Genomic DNA, 20,407 nt, shown 5'->3' with positions numbered 1-20,407 from the left:
GATGAACACAGTGGCTTATACCTATAAATTCTAGCTACTCAGGAAGCTAAAGCTGGAATATTCCTTGTGCCTAGGAGTTTGAGGCTATGATGGTGACACTGAACTCAATCCTTGGCAACAGAACAAGACCTTACGTCTAAAATAAAACCAAACAAAAACAAAAATTTCAGCATCTTCTTGGAAAGATCTAAACTGGAGGGAAAAAAAGTTAAGATAAACAACAATGGAAATAAGATTAAATAATTAAGTAACAATGAAACGTATTAAATATTCTAATTTTTTCAGTCTATTGCTTTCCCATACTCAAGGAACAAAAAATGGAATTTAAAATTAAGAACATAATACATTAGGGCGGTACCTGCGACTCAGTGAGTAGGGCGCCAGCCCCATATACCGAGGATGGTGGGTTCAAACCCAGCCCCAACCAAACTGCAACAAAAAATAACCAGGAATTATGGAGGGCACCTGTAGTCCCAGCTACTCGGGAGGCTGAGGCAAGAGAATCACCTAAGCCCAAGAGCTGGAGGTTGCTGAGAGCTGTGATGCCATGGCACTCTACTAAGGGCAATGGAGTGAAACTCTGTCTCTAAAAAAAAAAAAACAGAACATAATACATTAGCACCAAAAGCCTGGAATATTTGTGTACAAATCTGACAAAATATGTTTTCCTCAGACCTATGAGGAAAACTAAGAAAAATGATGAAAGATATCAAATAATTAAATGGAAAACTATTCAATTCATGGACAGTAACACTTTATCATATCATATCATATTAAATTATGTCATATCAATCAGTTCCTCCCAACTTGATCTACGGATTCCAGTCAAAATCCAACAATTTGTCTTGTGAAAATTGACAAACTAATTCCAAAGTGTATATAGAGAAGCCAAAGACCCAGAACAGCCAACACAATATTGAAAGAAAAGTACAAAGTTAGATGCCTGGCATTGCCTAACTTTGAGACTTACTATACCTGAACTGCAGTAAACAAACAGGGTGTTATTGGTGAAATAATAAAAAGATAAGTGTAGCAGAATAGAGTGCTCAGAAACAGACCCATACAAATATAGATGAGTCACTTCTGACAGCAGCAATACAATGGAGCAAAGAGAGTCTTAACAAATGGTGCTGAAACAACTGGATATCCACATACAAAAAAAAAAAAAAAACCAAGACACAGGCTATAACTTTCACAAAAATTAATTCAAAATAGATCAAACCATAAATGTAAAATGCCATAGAAGACAACAAAAGAATATTTAGATATCTATGGGTCTGGTGATGACTTTTTAGATACAATATTAAAGACATGATCCATGAAAGAAAAAACTGACAAATAGAATTCATAAAACCAAAAATTTCGGGTGGCCCTTGTGGCTCAAGAGTGTAGGGTACCAGCCCCATATGCCAGAGGTAGTGGGTTCAAACCCAGCCCCAGCCAAAAAACAAACAAATGAACAAACAAAAACAACCCCAAAACTTCTGCTCTGCCACACTGTCCAGGGAATGTGAAGACAAGCCACAGACTGAGAAATATTTGCAAAAGATACATCTGATAAAATACATAAAGAATTGTCGAGACTGAACAGTAAGATAATAAATAACCTGATAAAAAATTGGCCAAAAAATATTAATAGACACCACTTTGAAGATATGCAGATGGCAAGTAAGCATATGAAAACATATTCAACATCACGTGTTATTACAGAACGCAATTAAAATGAAGATGAGATACCACTGCTCACCTATTAGAATGGCTAAAACCCAACACCAGATGCTAGCAAGGATGTGGAGCTCTCAGCTACTTCTGGTGGGAATGCAAATGGTTCAGCTGCTGGGGGAGACAGTTTGGCAGTTTCCTACAAAACTAAACTTTCTCTTACCAGATGACACAGCAATCATACTCCTTGATGTTTACCCAAATAAATTGAAAACTTATGTCTACACAAAAGGCTGCACATGAATTTTTATATCAGTTTTATTTATAATTGCCAAAATATGGAAGCAGTTAAGCTGTCCCTCAAGAGGTAAGTGAATGAAAAAACTGTGATAACAGCTAGACAATAGGATATTATTTAGCAATAAAAAGAAATGAGCTATGAAGCTACAAAAGAGACAGAGAGGAACCTTGAATGCATATTAAGTGAAGGCAGCCAATCTGAAAGGGCTACATACGTACCGTATGACTCCATCTGCAGGACATACTGGAAAAAGTCAAACTATGAAAATAGTAACAAGATCCGTGATTTCCAGGAATGGGGGGAGAGGAAGGAATAACCTGGTGAATCTAGGTTTAGGGCAGTAAAACTGCTCTGTATGATACTATAATGGTGGATATATGACGTTATACCTTTGTCAAATCCATAGAATGCACAACACAAATCATAAGCCCTAATTTAAAATATGAACTTCAGCCGATAATGACGTGTCAATGTTGGTTCATCATTTGTAACTGACAAGGCACCCTGGTGGGGGATGTTAGTGATAGGGGAGATGGGGGGGGGTAGTTATGTGGGAATCCTCTGTGCTTTCTGCCCAATTTTTCTGTGAGCCTAAAATTGCTCTAAAAAAACAAATTCTATTAAGTAATGTGTGAATCATCCACCATCAAAGTATTTTTTAAAGTCAGGCACAGTGGCACAAGCCTGTAGTCCCAACTACACGGGTGGCTGAGGTGGGAAGATCGCTGGAGCCCAAGAGTTTGGGGCAGCAATGAGTGATGATTGTGCTTATGAAGAGTCACTGACCTCTAGCCTGGGCAACATAGCAAGATTTAGTCTCTTCATTAAAAAAAAAAAAGAAGAAAAGAAACAGAAGTATTTTTTTTTTATGCTCAAACAGGTGCAAGGACTGCAAGACAGAGTAAGCCCCATCTCAGCAAGTCCACAGCACAAAACAAAGGTTACCCTAGAGCATTTCCTCACAATCCAAAGGGACTTTCTTCTCTGCTTATTTGTACAGTTTGCGGGGGAAAACATTTAGTTCTTAGGAGGTCGAGAAACAAAGTCAGCTAAACAGCTGTGAGCCAGCTTCCTGGGAAGCTTTACAAAAGCCTGGCAGCATTCAGACTCCTTGTTCCAAGGCTGCCACCAATACAAAACTATTGTCACAGAAGCCAGACGTAGGACAGGCCTGCGGCCACCAACCCTTTTGCCCCTTTTTCCGAGTTGGTTGTTCCCCTGTCTTGCCTACTGTTGATAGTTCCTTGTTTTATTTTGTCTTTTACGTCCTTCCAGAGCACTTGACATACAAAACATGAAAACATGCTGTCATCTCCACTCCCCAAGGCTCTCTAGGTCAGCTGTTCTCAATCTCATGTCAGAAATCACCTGCAGAAGTTGAAAAATTATGATACCTGTGCGTCCATCTCCTGAGATTCTGATTCAATTGGTCTTGGCCTGGGTAATCATCCAAACTTCCCAGGTGATTCTAATGTGCAACTGAGATTGCAAATCATCAGTCTTGGGAGTCACTGAGGTTCAGATTCCTCTGCTCCAGACACTTTCATAAATACTATATTTTGCCATGTATAAATATGTGCTTTTTTGCCCAAATTTTTTGAGGGAAAAATAAGGATGTGCAGTAAACATGGGTAGTACAGCTCAGGAGGAGGAGAGCCTAGCAGGCCTCACAGGCCACTGTGTCCTCTCCACTAGGCACAGGGGTCCCGTCCAGGAGAATCTGGGATCCAGGATCCAGAGGAAGCAGGTTGGAGTGGCCTCTGCTGAGAGCCGCAATCAGGGGAGGGGGCAGTGGTAGGACTGATGAGGTGGGCCATGGCCATGCTAGCCAAGGACTGAGGCCTAGCTGCACAGAGGGGACCAGGAGCCCCATGCAGGCCATGGAGACCACCTGGCTTCCTGAAGGCCAAGCAGCTTCAGAGCTCCTGCCCTGCCAGCCATTTGTGTACCACTATGTGCCATTTGTGTGCCCATCTCAGCCCTGACAGGACATGGCAGGAAGGGAAGTCTCCTGGGAGAAAGGGAAGGGAAAGCTTTCACAGAGTGTGCAGTGCAATCTGTAAGTTTACCAGGGGAGCGTTAGCCTTCCCCAGATGTGTCTCTCCAGGCAAAGAGCTGGTAACTTTCTTGACAGCCATTTTCCTGAAAGTGTGGGCCAAAAATATGGGTGTGCATTATACACAGGAACACATTACACATGGCAAAATATGGCAGATTTGTGACAGAATTTTTTTGAGGCAGATTCTCTAGCATTATCATAGAGATAAAGTTATCATTATCTGAAACTCCAATCTCTCGGGCTAATATAACCCTGCTTCAGTCTTCTGAGTAGCTGGGGCTACAGGCACATACCACCACACTCAGCTATTTTTGCTACTTTTTATAGAGACAGGGTCTAGCTTTTCCTCAGGCTAGTCTCAACCTCCTGGTCTCAAGCAATCTTCCTGCTTCATCCTCCTAGAGTGCTAGAATTATGAGCATGAAACATTCTTCCCTACTTCACCCTATACACAGGAAATTTCTAGAAAACATTCTGTCAATTTATTCACTAATTTTTGCAGATATTTATTGAAAACCTAGTAAGTATTAAGTTAGGTGCTGAAAATAATTCCCTCAAAGCATTGAGTAAAAAAAACACCATCATGGCTCAGCACTCATAGCTCAGAGAGTAGGGCACCAGCCACATACACTGAGGCTGGTGGGTTCAAGTCTGGCCTGGGCCTGCTAAACAACAAATGCAGCAAAAAAGTAGCCAGGCATTGTGGCGGGAGCCTGTAGTCCCAGCTACTTGAGAAGCTGAGGCAAGAGAATCCCTTAAGCCCAAGAGTTTGAGGTTGCTGTGAGCTGTGATGGCACAGCACTCTACCAAGAGCAACATAGTGAGACTTTGTCTCAAAAATATAAACCAAACTAAAATAAAATAAAATAAAAATAAAAAGTACCATCAACCTGCACAACTCTACAAATGCTAAGTTACAGGATCACCATTTGTGGTTTTAGTTTATACAGCACAAAGATCCCAGATCAGACTCCACTGACAATCCTGGAATTTTACCCAGAGGGGAGAAGTCCAGGATTTCCAGCTAAGACATAACACAACCGGATCTGGGCTTTTTGATTACCTTAGTGACTGTGCAGAGTAAGGATTCAGGAGACTGAGGAAGGGCACAAGTGGCCACCAAGACTCCAAGTAAGATCTGGAAAACCCTTAGTGTCTTGAGAATATGCAAGGAAACTTCACAGTTAGATTTTTGGGAGTTCTAATTTCTAGAATCTCCTGTTTCAGCCCCACATACGCCATGCTCACATTTACAAGGCTATAAATAACACCACTGTATTTTTTTTAATTGGCTGCCATTACTTTTATAGAAGGTGGAACGATGGCTTTTGATATTTATTTCCTTAGAAAAACTGATGTGATCAAATGTCAAACAAGAAATATAGTCTTGGGAGGATATATATCCTGAAATCCTCCAAAACTATTACCAATCAACCTTGGTCAGACAGAGAGCAAATGATAAATTATCATTCTTTTCCATCCAAAAATCATTGTGAAACTAAAACTGTTTCTCCACAAACTAGACTATAAAAATGAGTGTAAATATGCATCCCCTACATTTCTTAGGGTTTTCCTATATTTTGAGGACTCTGAGTCCTCTAATCTTCTTTAGCTTCAAAATTGGCAGGGCAATGCAAACACAGACCGCCTCGGTGTTTCTGAGTCCATTTCATGAGCTGTTCTTAAATAAGTAACAATGGAGAGTTATTGTATGCTCTTATTTCTACATATTCTTTGACAAAGTCTGAATGATTGTTTAAATGTTAAACAACTTGTAGTTACTTGTTTTCTGTCCTTTAAACAAACAAAAATTCTAAGGCCTTATCTGTCTTAATCAGAATCTTGAGGGCCACAGGAATCTGCTCTGTATTTTGACAAGCTCCCAGGTGGACCAATCTATTGCCTCCCCATCTTCAGGCAGCTACATAACCTTTGCCGTATTTACACTGCCCTTTTGCTATTACTCAGTTATATTATTTTAAATTAATAAACTTTAAGGTTTTAGTCATCCTAATCAATCACCATTAAATCATGGGTTTGAGGCTTAAAGAAGAAAAAAGATGCACGCCACAGCCTGAGCACTATAGGGAGACCCTTATCTCTACAAAAAAAAACACCAGGAAAATTAGCGGAGTGTGATAATGTGCACTTACAGTCCTAGCTGCTTGGGAAGCTGAAGCAGAAGGATCACTTGAGCAGCCCAAGAAGTCAAAGTTGCTGTTTGCTGTGCTCATGCCACTGTGCTCCAGCCTGGGAGACAGCGTCTACCTACCTCCCAACTAAAAAGAGGAAAAAGAAATAGATGCATATCCAAATACACAACTACTTTAAAAATGCATTTGTGGACCAAGTGAGCTCCTGTACCACCCACTGCCCCTCAAAGCTGCAAGTCTGGATCCAGATCAGAGTCAAACTCTGGTGCCCTAACCTTCGTATTCCAAAATCTCTCTTGATAGGCCTGGGTGCATCTCACAGCCCTGTAATAAGCCCCTCCTGTAAAAATGTATGTAACCTTTTCCCTTCCCTGTCTTCTACCTATTCCCTCTGTCACCCCAGCTAAGATGACTTTCTCAAGGGGCCATATCTGAACTTAGAACAGCATCATTGAAGCATGTTAAAAGATGTTAAAATATAACCTGGTGATGGGTAGCAGGCTTGGCCTTTCATATGCAAAAGAGCTTTTTTTCCCCCAAGAATGGGACTGTCTTCTCAAACAGGCCATGTTTATAGAGCTCCTCCCAGCAGCAGGGGGCCAGACACTCTGCTCCTCTGCCAGCCTCATGTCTCTCCACCCCTCCTCACTCACTTCCCTTTTCAGTCCTTCATCTTTTAATACACGAGCCTCTTCCTGCCCCGGGGCCATTGCATTTTGTGGATCCCTTCAACCATATTTTCATATAGCTGCTACCTACACATTTCTCTTGGTTTCAACTTAAATGTCACCTCTTTCCCAGAGGCAGCCCTTGGCCAACCAGCTAAAGCTGTACCACTTCCCACCTCACCCAGACACGCTCTACCACAGTGCCTCTCAACCAGGAGTGATGTTGCCCATCAGGGGATTAGGTTGTCACAACTGGAGGATCTTCTAGTGGGCAGAAACCAGGCTTGATGCTGACCATCTAACAATGCACAGCACAGCCCCCTGCAACAAAGTCTGCTGGTCCCAAATACCCTGGTTGAGAAGCCAGGCTATTCTTTCTTCTAAGCATTAATCAGTACCAGGAATGGTGGGGTTTGTATTTCCTCCAATTAATTGGAGCATTTTAGGAACTGGGATGCTCTATTCTATATCCCTGGCATCTATAAGATTACCTGGCACCTACTTGACTCTCAACAAATTTCGACCCACTTTGACTTTGTTCCAGAAGTCTGCAAGTTGACGATGCCTGACCCAGACTAACTGGCAAGCCTGAGAAAGTACCAAGTCAGTTTTTAAAATGAAAAAAAGAAAAAAGAAAAACCAGTTTTATTTATGAGTGTCCATACAAATTAGATTATCAGTGAACAATTAGTTCTGCTACATCTTCAAAACGTGTAAAATTTCTTAAGTACAGTTTTTTTTTAAGTATACAGTTTTAATCACACAATATTTTAATGTCCCAAGACAGATTATGGGTAACGGAATCTCAACTGTGTATCCAAGAATCAAAAACAAAACAAAATTCAATATGATGAACAAGATTGATGTGTTTACAGGGGGAAAATTATATTAACTAAATATCTCTCCTTCCTCCCTTCCTACCCATCTTGTTATTAAATAATTTTATATATAATACATGTATAAGATGATACCCAACTTTTTCAAAAAAGCAACATTTAAAAAAAGATATACCATATAGTAAGAGACTTATGTAACACCCTTCAAATTTTTTACTGAGCAATAATGCTATATCTTTTATCGCTACAAAGACTACTAGAAAAATAAGCCTGGCATTTCAGTAGTGTTTTTTACTTTTTAAAGCCTTCTTACAAGTAACATTTCATTGGAATTACCACTATATGTCATGGTTGGTATGGAAATGGCCAGATCTAATGGATTAAAAAAAAAAATGAGTTTGCTTTGATGTCATCTAGTGTTACGGCTAAGATTTGGGTTTAGAACTCAGGTCAACCTTTCACAGAATGCTGCAGGTCACTGTGCTCACATGTTCAACCAAGTTTTGGAAATGCATGGTTAGACAAAATTAACCAGATTCCTAAAGCCTTTGATGTGCACCAAAAAGCTCCAGGAAAAACATGGAGAATAGAGTGAGTGCCATAAACTCAAAGTCTTGTAGACACCAGGCAGGTAACAAAAATGAGCAGTTAGGAAGGTGAGGATTTGGTGGCTAGAGGTTGTGGCTCCAATAGTAAGGCCCTGAGTCCTTAGAAATGCAGCCCAATCTTCCCAAGTATTTCCAGAGAAGCTATAAATCTGGGCCTTAAATTTAAATCTTTAGGTTTATTCATGTTGCCTTGAATCCAAGACAATATTTTAAACAAAATAAGTTTTTAGACCATATTAACCCGGCCACATTTGGGAAACCCAGAATATCATATATCACAATCTAACTGCCCACAGAATCTTTAAAAGACCTAACTAATTCCTAGAACTCTGTAGATCAGTATCAAAAATGTTGTCTTCAAAAGCAAGCATCCTGTCCTCTGAGACCACTATGATGTTAGTAGCTCTGGTCCCAAGCATGAGTTATTTCAGTGTTTACTCATACAGAAATTGAAATTAATACCCAGCCTTAACTGTTCACATAGAGATTTTTCTCTTCTGACAAATACAACCTTTGAAAATCTATACTCTAAACAATTTTAGTGACTGAAGATATCCTAACAATAAACATTTGTTTAACTATCCTGGCAAAACTAAAACTTTAATTGCACTATGAAAAATAACATTAGATCAATTGTGATATGGTTGATTAGATTTATGGAAAAAGAACCACTCTTTGCTTTTCTGAAACGATCTGAAATATAAAAGTGGTTTGGAGGCAATTTAGAAATTTAGAATTTTTTATGAAACTAGGGACACTTCCAAACACTATTATATTTGCTGTATAACTTTTCTAAGGCAGAAAGCCTTTTCTCCATACTCTTTCCATGTTTCCCTTTCATTTGTGCACTCTCCTAAAAATTAATTCAAAGGACCTGATGATTGTTTACACAAGTGCCTAGCATTATAACACAAATGTAGCATAAAACAGGGTAAGGGTGTTGAATCACATGGCAAATGATCATTTCCCCCTAGTGTACATCTGGTGCATATTCACTGCTGTAGCTTCTGTTGACCACTAGAACAGCTATCCTAGTCCAGAATCAGGCACCATGTAATGTATCATATTTCCAGAGCCATGAAAAAACAAATATACCTGCAATGGTGAAATTAGACTCACTCCTATTTATTTCCCCATAGAGGAAATAAAAACCTGTGCACCTTATGAGTTAATACCCTTGGGAAACTTAAGAAATGTAACATTTGGAATTATAATACAGAAACAAAACATAATAATGAAATACATCCAAATTAATTCTCAAGTTAGACTTGCTGATTTTTAAGTCTATTTCCTTCCTTCCTTCCTTCCTTCCCTCTCTCTCTCTCTCTCTCTCTTTGTTTCTTTCTTTCTTCTTTCTGCCAGAGTCTCATTCTGTTACCCCAGGCTAGGGTGCCATGATATGAGCCTAGCTCACAGAAACCTCAAACTCCTGGGTTCAAGGATCCTCCTGCCTTCCTCAGATTCCTGAGTAACTGAGACTACAGGCATCTACCACAACACCAGGCTAATTTTTTCTATTTTTAGCAGAGATGAGGTCTCACTCTTGCTCAGGCTGATCTCCAAATTCTGAGTTCAAGTGATCCTCTTGCCTCAGCCTCCCATAGTGCTAGGATTATGGGTGTGAGCCACCTTTTCCAGCCGTACTTCCCTCTTGATCACTTTGGGTATAATTCCATTTCCTCTATTCTCAGTGACTAGTCTCTTTGATGGAGACAGGATTCATGGAGTCTTAAGAGAAGATACAATTCTAGTGTTCACGTTCGAGAGATAACACTGCAATGGTCAGCAAGATTAATCCATTTTTAGGATAAAATATTAGGACTATATTAACAATGATGTTCACTATAGTTTTGAGCTAGACTCTACCCAATATCACTGATATATTGGAATAATAGATCAAACAGATGCAGAAAAATCATCCTGGAGTTTCAAAGACATCTGACATGGTGATAATCTGGTCACTGTCTTCTGCAGTCATGGGCACAAAACCTTGAAGAACCCTTGAAGAGCATCACTGGGTCTTAATCCACGACATAAACATTGTCATCAATAATGTAGATGTTGTCTTCTGGAGGGACTCGCCTTTCAGCCGCATTTTGCAAAGCTCCAATTTTAGAGTCATTCAATGAAACCATACTGCAGGAAGAGTTGAAGAATAACACAAATAAGGAAAAAGTATGAGCAGCATTTTTGTTTATAATCAGGCACGACTGGGTAGGTATAACTGTAAGAGCCCCATTCACACAAACTATGAAATCAACAGGACCTTCTGGAGTTGTGAAAAGTGTAGCCCTGAGTATTGTAGAAAAGTCTGTATAATAAACATGCAGACAATTTAAAAAACATTCAAAAACCTCAAATTAGTGTCCTATTATGTTTATAATAGAACATAAAAATGGGGGCAGGACAAGGTGGCTCACGCCTGTAATCCTAGCACTCTGGAAGGCCAAGGCGGGTGGATTGCCTCAGCCTCCCAGAGTGCTAGGATTACAGGCATGAGCCACCTAGCCCTGGAGTTCAAGACCAGCCTGGGCAAGAGAGAGGCCCAGTGTTGTGGGCCAATATAGTTCAGTGTTGTGGCAGGCATCTGTAATCCCAGTTGTTTGGGAGGCTGAGGCAGGAGAATTGCTTGAGCCCAGGAGTTTGAAGTTGCTGTGATTTCTTATACCAGGGCACTCTACCGGTTGCAAGACAGTGAGACTGCGTCTCACAAAAAATAAAATAAATAAATAAAACACAAAATTGAAAAATCTAAATGCAGATATCTGACATCAAACTAAGTTACTAAATCAAGATGTATATTTTCAAATGAGGTTTTGCTCAGAACTGGTTGACTGATGTTTTTCCAACTACGGATTGTGACCCTTTACAGAGGGTTGTTAAATCTACTCAGTAATCTCCATCCTATGTTTAAGATAAACATAAAATAGGAAGCTATAAAGTGTAATAAAATAGTGCTGTTTCACATGTGTGTACTGGATCACAGTGCCCAAAATCTTACTGCTATGTTTTATGGCGAAATTTCAAAGGCTGAGGTTAGATTACTTTTATGGCACATACACTCATACACATCAAGTATACAGAAAGGTCAGGCATTGGAGATCAAGAGATTAACATTTTAGAGAGAGCTGTTGGTATTTTGTGTGCCAGCCTTCCATATCAAACTATAAGAGGGACTTAAATGTGACTGCTTAGAGAGCTTGCTCTGCATCTCCTGTTAATTGGGGGTAGCCCTGGTTGACTAATGTTTGGGTACTATAGACAAAGTAGAAAGAATCGAAGTATAAGTCACAAAAGAAAGCAGCATTTTAAGTTCAACTCACACAGCATTTTGATGCAGCTGCTTATTTCGAATTTGTATATAATGACTACTTCTATTAACAAGGCCTGGCTCAAAAAACTATGGAGCCTGAGTCTTCATTCAGCCACAGATAAAGAACATGCCCATACTGATTGTATTTTAAAAAACAAGAGGGACAGAGCCCTTCCACTGTCTACGAAAAGGTCTCTCAGACATGTGTGAAAACACTTAGTTTAGGTGTCAATAGGCTTAAATGAGTCAGTGTGATTAACTGCCAAAAAGACAAGAGTGGTGAGGAAATACACATACTCATTAAGTAGGGCATGGTTTTTTCGCCTTTCAATACTTTATATTCTCTACAATGTTTTCTTTATAATTAGAGAATAATAAGTGAACCTTATAAAAAAAAAAAAAAAGATAAGTTGGCAGAGCAAGAACAGAAATCAAGTAACTAAAAAGATGCATGTTCCAGGCGTGTCCATCTATAAGGAACATTCCCTTTCCTACTCCCAGAAGCAGTTAGTCAAAACTATTCAGCGTGGGCTCCAGAGACTGAGCCCTTTATATGCTTTGTGGTGTAGCCTTAGATGTCACTTGACATTTCTGAACCTGTTTTTCAATCTGTGCCTGACTCATAGGTTCATTGCTGTGGGGGGCTCTATATTGAGCACTTCCAACCCCGTCCTGTGGATTGGCTCATGTAATTAACTCAGACATAGCCACATTCAATGAAGGAGAACAAAGATTAAAGGACAGCAGCCTAACAGGGATGGATTTCGAAGCAGAGTAAGCCCTTGCTTAAAGCCCCACCTGCCCAAACATAGCTCGCCAGTCAGCTTTAGGATTGAGTAGTTATCTCCTGGCATAACAGGCATTGTGGCCCCTAGCTTCATGGTGTAGAGGCAGTGAAGGGTTAACTGGGTTGCAGGGTAGACTGAAAGATCCTCACAGAGATAGTAAATGCATGTGCCCACATGGCCAGACAACTAAAACACCTGAGTGGAGCAGGCAAGGAACAGGCAAAACACCAGGGAGCAGCAGGGAATGATGGGAGCCGAGGCACTTGCCCTACCTCAGTGCGGCTGCACTTCCTTCCTCATCAGCCAGGGATCATCTTGTCCAAATTTTCTGCTCCCTCTAGGCTCACTCAAACAACCCTTCACCCTGCTCTGTAGATCCCATCCAGTTTCTCTAAAAGCACCTTAAAAGGACCCTGTTTATTTGCTTATCTGATTTCTGTCTCTTTTGTTTATCTCTGTGCATTATTATAGGTACTCAATAAACACTCAGTAAAACAGGGCATTGAATAAAACAAAAGAACAAACCAAAACCATTCATTCAATGCTCAGGCCCATCACGCAAAAGTTGCGATTTAGTTCTGTTCCTCTAAGAGGGGAGGAGTGAAGTGTTCCCTGCCACGACACCAGGGAAATACAGAAAGCTAAATATCACTGGAAGGTATGAACAGCTATGGAGGTGCTCGTTAACCTAGCTTTTGAGGATCTAGGATATAAAATGGACTTTTTAGGAAACAAGTAGGAGGAGAGACAGAGAAATTTCTCTTTATCTTCCTAGAGTAGGGGCATCAAAAGGTATTGACACAAACACTTTCAAACTTACCTTAGTTGTGCCATCTTGTCCTTGTTGTAGAAACACTCTAAATTGGAAGGGCAGGGAGGAATTGAAGAGAAAATTTAACATGGCAGTAAAAGAGTTCATATTATCTTCTTCCAAACAAACGTGATTTCTGTTATTACTTAGACCCTTCCCTGGTAATTCCCAGTAACTTTCTTGTATGTCTTTTTGAGTGTGGAGAACCCAGAAGATCCCTCTCCTGTTCAGAGTCTCATCTTCATTAATGATTTGGTATATCCATCTACATATCTTGACTTATGTTAGCACGATTGTCAAATATTCTTTCAGTTTAAAAACTGAGAAAGTTTCCTGATGGGCCACAGAAGAGCAGGCATTAACCAGGCCTGTCCTGGGCAAACTGGGACCCAAAGTCATACTAAAGGTAACATCTATCAAAGTCATACTAAAGGTAACATCTACTTTTCCCAGACTTTTACATGACCAGTCATCCCCCTCCTTACAAAGGAAATGCGTTATTTAAGGAGAAAAGCATGTTTAAGGTTTTGGAGCTAAGAAAATGATAACTCAAAATATGCTGCTCTGGATTTCAAACTGAGAGCAGGTCAGAAGCAGCAAATGCAGGGAAGGGCGTTTTCTAAAGTTCCCCTCTCTACCTCTAGGCCAGATCCTCCAGATTTTCAACTGCTGTGATGCTCTCCCCCAGAGAAATGGATGCATACTATAGGAAGACAGACTAGAGTTGACACCATAAAGAACTTTGTCCCAGCCTATTGTCTGCTTCTGGGGTCCTCTCATCTCCCCTAAAATCCTTTACTCTTCCTCTAAGATTGTCTACCTCATGGAAAAGGCATTTAAGTTTCAGCCATTGGGTCTTTGAGGCTCAGTCTTTGTGGCTCCCACACTCATGCACATCATATGTACACCTTTCTCCTGTTAATCTGTTTACTGTCAGTTTATTTCAGCATATTCAAACCTTCAAAGGGAAAGTGTTAACTTCCCTAAAAGCTGTTTTACTCAATTTCCAAATAATCATTTTGTCTAACTGACTTTTAAATAAAATAATAAAGTAAAAATTCCTTCAAATGTGCAGAGAATACTCTTAACTTTCTAACTCCACCCAGACACATGAAATAGATTAGTAATGGGTTCAAATACAGCATCTTACTAAATAGCTATTTGTGGTTCTTTCATGAGAGGCAGTGGATGGTTGCTTCTTGAAGATTTTTGTTCTAGCTGTAGTCTTGCAAAACCAGTTTCCCCTCTCAATGTCTCATTTGCCTCTTCTCCTGCCAAACTGTTGCTGTAAGACTTTTCAACAGTATCACCCCATAGGAAAAAACAATTAGATATTCAGGGGTGAAGAGAACGAATCTTATATATTATAATGGTTTGTTACCTTCCAAATAGCAACCCTACCCAACAAATACTTATTCTTAAAACAGATGAGAAGTATCCAAGAGTTTGATATCCTAAGCTTAAACCAACGACAGACCGAAAATAATTTTTAAAACCATAAAACATAATAATACAGATAAAAATGCCACCTAACAAATACACAACATTCGTACCATGTCAGGTGTTATAAATAATCTAGAGATGATTTAAATTACGTGGGAAGATACATGCAGATTGTAAGTACTACACCGTTTTATAAAGAATTTGCTCATTCACAGATTTTGATATCTATGGGGGTCCTGGAACGAATCTGCCAAGGATACTGAAAAATAGCTATAATTTCTATTGTGGAGAATAGAATTTTTCTCTTTAGGGCGTCAATAAATGAAAAATAAGGAAGGTTAAGAAAAATGGTGTTAAGTGAAGAGTCCAGTATAATGTACACTCCATGAGATTTATGAAGATTCATGGCCAAAAGGATCTTATCTAAATGCAATATTTACAGTTTAAGATTGCTTTGCACTCACCGTGTGCTAATCACTGTTCTCAATGTTTTGTATGTACTGAGGCATATGAACCTCACATGCCCCTGGACATAGGTGGTACTTCCATACGCATTTTACACACAGGGATTTGGGACATGGGCAAAGCATGCAAAATCAAAATCGCATGGCATAGAGCTACTTGAACCCAGGCAGTTTGGCTATAGAGCCTTTGAAGGAGTCCCCTGGGAACAATCTTGAAATAACTTACTTTTGGTAATGATGACAACCAGGAGAGCAAGCAACATCACTGCAAAAAGAGACATTCCAATGTAGAGTCCCTTGTTGGTGGTGGTGGTGGTGGTCCGTGGCTTTTGTGTTGGGGACAGTTGCTAAGGAAACATCAGATTGACTTAGCTTCTTGTTAGCGTTATGGATGGAAAACATTTCCTAGAACAACTTACTCAGCCACATTTATCTCTATTGGACCTAAACTACCTCTAGAACATGAATAAGTCCAAATCATATGTGGTTCTAAGTAATGGTGACATTTTAGGAAAATTGAAATTCAAACATATTTTAGGATGATGGAAATGTTTTATATCTTGCTTGAGGTGGTATTTATATAGGTGTATACATTTATCAAATCTAAAACTGTATATTTAAAATGGGTTTGTATGTATTGCATGTAAACTATCTGTTTTTAAAATCATAAGCTATGGGCAGCGCCTGTGGCTCAAAAGGGTAGGGTGCCGGCTCCATAAGCCAGAGGTGGTGGGTTCAAACCCAGCCCCGGGCCAAAATAAATAAGTAATAAAATAAAATCATAAGCTATTTCCATAGATATATCCTCTTGTGATATTAAAAAAAGGGGAAAAATCTTTCATGTACAAGTTGGCTTGATGTGATATTATCTGAATGTGTTATTGAGTCTAATACTTACAGTCCTTATTTGTTTTGTAAATGTAATTCAAGAATCTACGTCTATAGAAATAGATGTGAAAATAGCTGTGACAGCCATGGCCCTGATTAATGACTTAATGCTATGCAATCAGGCAGAAATGTAGAATTGTGTTTACATCTCTTGGTGCAGATCACAGGAGACTGTAACCTCCTAAAACAGGGCTGAAATGTGCCAAGCATCATACAAGGCCCCCTTTCATAGCTTAGCTATGATCCTAAAGAGAACACACAGGGCAAATATTTTTAACAGAATAAAGTAGAGGATCAGAGCAAAGGATCATGTCTTCTCCTGTGTAGGAGTTTAATCACTGAAGCCAGAATCCCAGCTCTTCTATTTAGTTTCTGTGTACTCATAGATAAGTTATTTAGCCTCTCTGAACCTGTTCCTTTGTCTATAAACAGCAGATTCAATAAGGCTTTAGAAAGGTACTTTTTAGGTCCTTGCTGATAAATGCTACGAGGGATATAGGCTAACATTTGTGCCATTCTTGCTCAGATAGCCAGAGCCTGGGGGAAGGGGAGGCATTGTGCTTTTATCACCTCACCCAGGGGAGGCTAGGGGCAGCGGGGAGAATATAAAGTGAGTTGATGGAAAATGGGTTTTCAGGAGGCTGGCTTTGCTTTCATTTTTAAATTATATTACACAAATACTGTATGTTCATTTTAGAACGTGCAGCTAAGCAGAAAAAAGAAAAACTAAAATCAACCATAAGTCTAACGTTCAGAAATAAAGCACTACTACTGTTTTATTTTATATAGTCTTCTAGAATCTTATCCTTCTAGAATTTTTTTCTTCCATAGAAACAATAACTGAAGTCTATATAAATTACAGTATATCTACTATTTTTAAAGTTGTTTCTTTCAGCCAGGCGCTGCAGCTCACATATAATCCTAGCACTCTGGAAGGGAGACAGGAGGATCATTTGAGCTCAGGAGCTTGACAGCATAGAGAGAGTGAGACCCAGATCCCATAAAAGTAGAAAAATTAGCCAGATATTGTGCCAGGCTCCTGTAGTCTGAGCTACTCAGGTGGCTGGGGCGGGAAGATCACCTGAATCCAGGAGTTTGAGGTTGCTGTGAGCTAGGCTGATGACACAATGACACAGCACTCTACCCTAGGCAACAGACTGAAACTCTATCTTTAAAAAAAAGTTGCTTTTTTCACTAAACAATGTAGTGTAACCCATATCACTAAGGATACTGCAATGACTACATCCTTAATGGCAATATTTGGCCATGCTAAGCTGACTAAATAATTTAACTCTTACTATGAAACATTTAAGTTATTGATCCAGTTTCCATGATTATAAATAGCAGTACTGAACATACTCTATCATTCATTTTTATGTATTTGTTCAATTTTGTCCTCCCAGAGAGGAAATCAGCCTCCTCGGTCAAACTACATGCTGCATGTTTTTGAGATACCTGACAGACATTATGACATCTTCAGTTGAGGAACAAAAAACCCACCTTTTGGCTACTACCTGTCTTAAACTTACATCTAAATTACTTTCACTTGCTGTGTGTTCTCCAGCTACTGAGGCCATGAGCAACCTCACCATGTGGAGTGTTTCTTTCTAAATGCAGCATGAGTCTGGTCACAAGGCAATACAGCAAACATGTATGTAGTGGCAGTTCTGATATTTAGACAGCAAGTACAAACTCAGCCTGCATCCATCAAATCAATCTGCACCCACTTGTATGCAAGCCATTAAAATTCTTTCTTTTTTCTTTGAGACAGAGTCTCAAGCTATTGCCCTGGGTAGAGGGCCGTGACATCACAGCTCACAGCAACCTCCAACTCTTGGGCTCAAGTGATCCTCTTGCTTCAATTTTTCTATTTTTAGTAGAGATGGAGTCTCGCTTTTGCTCCGACTGGTCTCAAACTTGGGAGCTCAAGCAATCCACCCACCTCGGCCTCACAGAGTGCTAGGATTATAGGTGTGAGCCACCGTGTCTGGCCATGAAAAATTTTAATATCATTCCTGTGTAGTAGTGTTTTCATTGTCACAAGGTATGCAGCATAAGGCTATTTGGTCCTATGCTAAATAGACCCACTTTGCCTGAGCTTTTTGAATTTTTCTTACAATGGCCATGTTGTCATTTCTCACAACTTGCTGTTAGAAAAGTGGCCCATATCTGTAATTCTAGCACCACCGGCTGAGGCAGGTGGATTGCTTGAGCTCAGGAGTTTGAGACCAGTCTGAGCAAGAATAAGACCCCCATCTCTACCAAAAATAGAAAAATTAGCCAGGTATTACGGCAGGTGCTGTAGTCCCAGCTACTTGGAAGGCTGAGGTAAGAGGATCACTTGAAACCAAGAATTTGAGGTTGCTGTGAGCTATGATGATGCCACCACCCTCAACCCAAGGCCCAAGGTGATAGAGTAAGATTTTGACTCAAAAGGAAAACCAAAAGACAGAAAGAGAGAAAGATTATTCTCATAACCTCAAACAGGTTTTGTTGTTGCCTCTAAGAGTTATTTGCAGATACTAAAAGGCTGCTCGATTCTCCCAGGAGCCAAAAGAAAACGTCTATTGATACATTTTTCTAACTTATTTGCAAAGTCAAAACTTTCAGAACCATCAGGAGACTTGGATCCCTTAGATTTTTCTCAAGCTCACTGTGAAAAAACTATGAGAATATTTTAGAGAATCAAAATTGTCTAAAACCTTGGCCAGATGTGGTACTCTTACCTATCTATAGTCCTAGCTTTTTGGCAGGCCAGTGCTGGAGGATCATTTGAAGCCCGGTGTTCAAGACCAGCCAGGGCAACATAGTGAGACTCTGTCTGTCTACAAAATGAAAAAATTAGCTGAGGGAGGTGGCAGCACACGTCTGTCCTCCCAGCTACTCATGAAGCTGAGGCAGCAGGATTGTGTGAGCCCAGGAGTTTGAGATTGCAGTAGGCCATGGTCTCACCACTGCACTACAGCCTAGCTAACAGAGACCCTGACTCTTTAAAAATATATATAAATAAAAATAAATTGCCAGCCAGGCACAGTAGCTCACACCCGTAATGCTAGCACTCTGGGAGGTCAAGGCAGGTGGATTGCTTGAGCTCAGGAGTTCAAGACCAGCCCAAATGAGAACAAGAATGAGAGCAAGACCCTATCTCTACTAAAAAGTAGAAAAATTAGCCAGATGTTGTGGCAGACACTGTAGTCCCAGCTACTCGGGAGGCTGAGGTAAAAGGATCAATCTCTCAAGCCCAAGAGTTTGAGGTTGCTGTGCACTATGAGGACTCCACGGCACTCTACCCAGGGCAAAATAGTGAGACTCTGTCTTAAAAAAAAGAGAGAGAGAGAAAGAAACAAAAGAAAAAAAAAAGTCTAAGACCTTAATACCTTTAAAATCATCACATACAGGTTTGGTTTATATAGAGATTAAAAATCTACAGTGGCAAGGCCAGGCTTGGTGGCTCACGCACTCTGGGAGGTTAAGGCGGATGCACAGGTGGATTGCTTGAGCTCACGAGTTCGAGACCAGTCTGAGCAAGAGCAAGACCCTGTCTCTAAAAATTAGCCAGGTGTTGTGGTGGGCACCTGTAGTCCCAGCTACTTGGGAGGCAGAAGCAAGAGGTTTGTTTGAGCCCAAGAGTTTGAGGTTGCTGTGAGCTATGACGCCATGCACTCTACTGAGGGTGACAAAGCGAGACTCAAAAAAACCCAACAGTGACCTCAAAATTTCTACAAAAATGGCTATTGGATGGGGAAAAAATATTAGGGGACTTATCTTTAAGCTAGTACTCTTCCACTTACTTTCTATTACTGTTTGGGATGGCCACCACTGCACCTCATCAGAGCATGTCGTTACTCAATTAACTGAAGTCCTCTTGAGTACTTTATGATGTTAACTTGTGGTCCTTAAATTAGCTCATTCTTTTCTTTTTACCAATTTTTGGCCAGGAGAATGTCAGTGTAATGTGTATGTTATTCAGTAAAGTGCCATTTCAACTTAAAGGAACTTTTCAAATTAAAGCATCTTATTTAAGAATCAAATTCTTTTCTTCTTTTTTTTTCTTCTTAAAGAAATCTGTGGGCTAGTCTTACAAAAAGTCTTGAAATGTAACTTGCTTCCAGGAAGATAAACAAGGGAACCTGGCTAATCAGATAGGAGGGAATATGCTTACAGTTTGATTGTTATGCCAAAGGCCATCCGCAGACTGTGTCACAGTGCCATTCCCATCTGCTCAAAACAAGAAGGAAATTTAATTAGAATTATAAAAATTATTGAATTTTCACTGCAGACACTAAATATATTCACATTGCCCCCTGGTGATGAAGGAAAAATTGAATAATAATATGAAGAAATGCTGTAAGCCTTGCAAGAGTCATACCAAGTTATTAACATTTTATTAATTTGTCCCGTAAAGTTGTGTTT

The 20,407-nt window shown here is 39.9% G+C and overlaps 1 protein-coding gene across 1 annotated transcript in view; it reads right to left on the bottom strand.

The window, feature by feature from the left end:
* Positions 1-10,308: 10,308 nt before the first annotated feature.
* HAVCR1 (hepatitis A virus cellular receptor 1) overlaps positions 10,309-20,407 on the bottom strand; it is a 24,586-nt gene continuing 14,487 nt past the window's right edge. Inside the window, exons 5-8 of the mRNA XM_023516702.1 lie at positions 20,157-20,212; positions 15,333-15,453; positions 13,209-13,245; positions 10,309-10,423 (exon numbers count right to left, since the gene is read on the bottom strand). Coding sequence (XP_023372470.1) covers positions 10,309-10,423; positions 13,209-13,245; positions 15,333-15,453; positions 20,157-20,212 — 329 coding nt within the window. The remainder of the gene's footprint in view (positions 10,424-13,208; positions 13,246-15,332; positions 15,454-20,156; positions 20,213-20,407) is intronic.

The sequence above is a fragment of the Otolemur garnettii genome, unplaced genomic scaffold (genome assembly GCF_000181295.1).
Source record: "Otolemur garnettii isolate 467f Iridium unplaced genomic scaffold, OtoGar3 scaffold00003, whole genome shotgun sequence".
NCBI classification, from domain to species: domain Eukaryota; kingdom Metazoa; phylum Chordata; class Mammalia; order Primates; family Galagidae; genus Otolemur; species Otolemur garnettii.
This window is presented reverse-complemented; position numbering and strand designations above follow the sequence as displayed.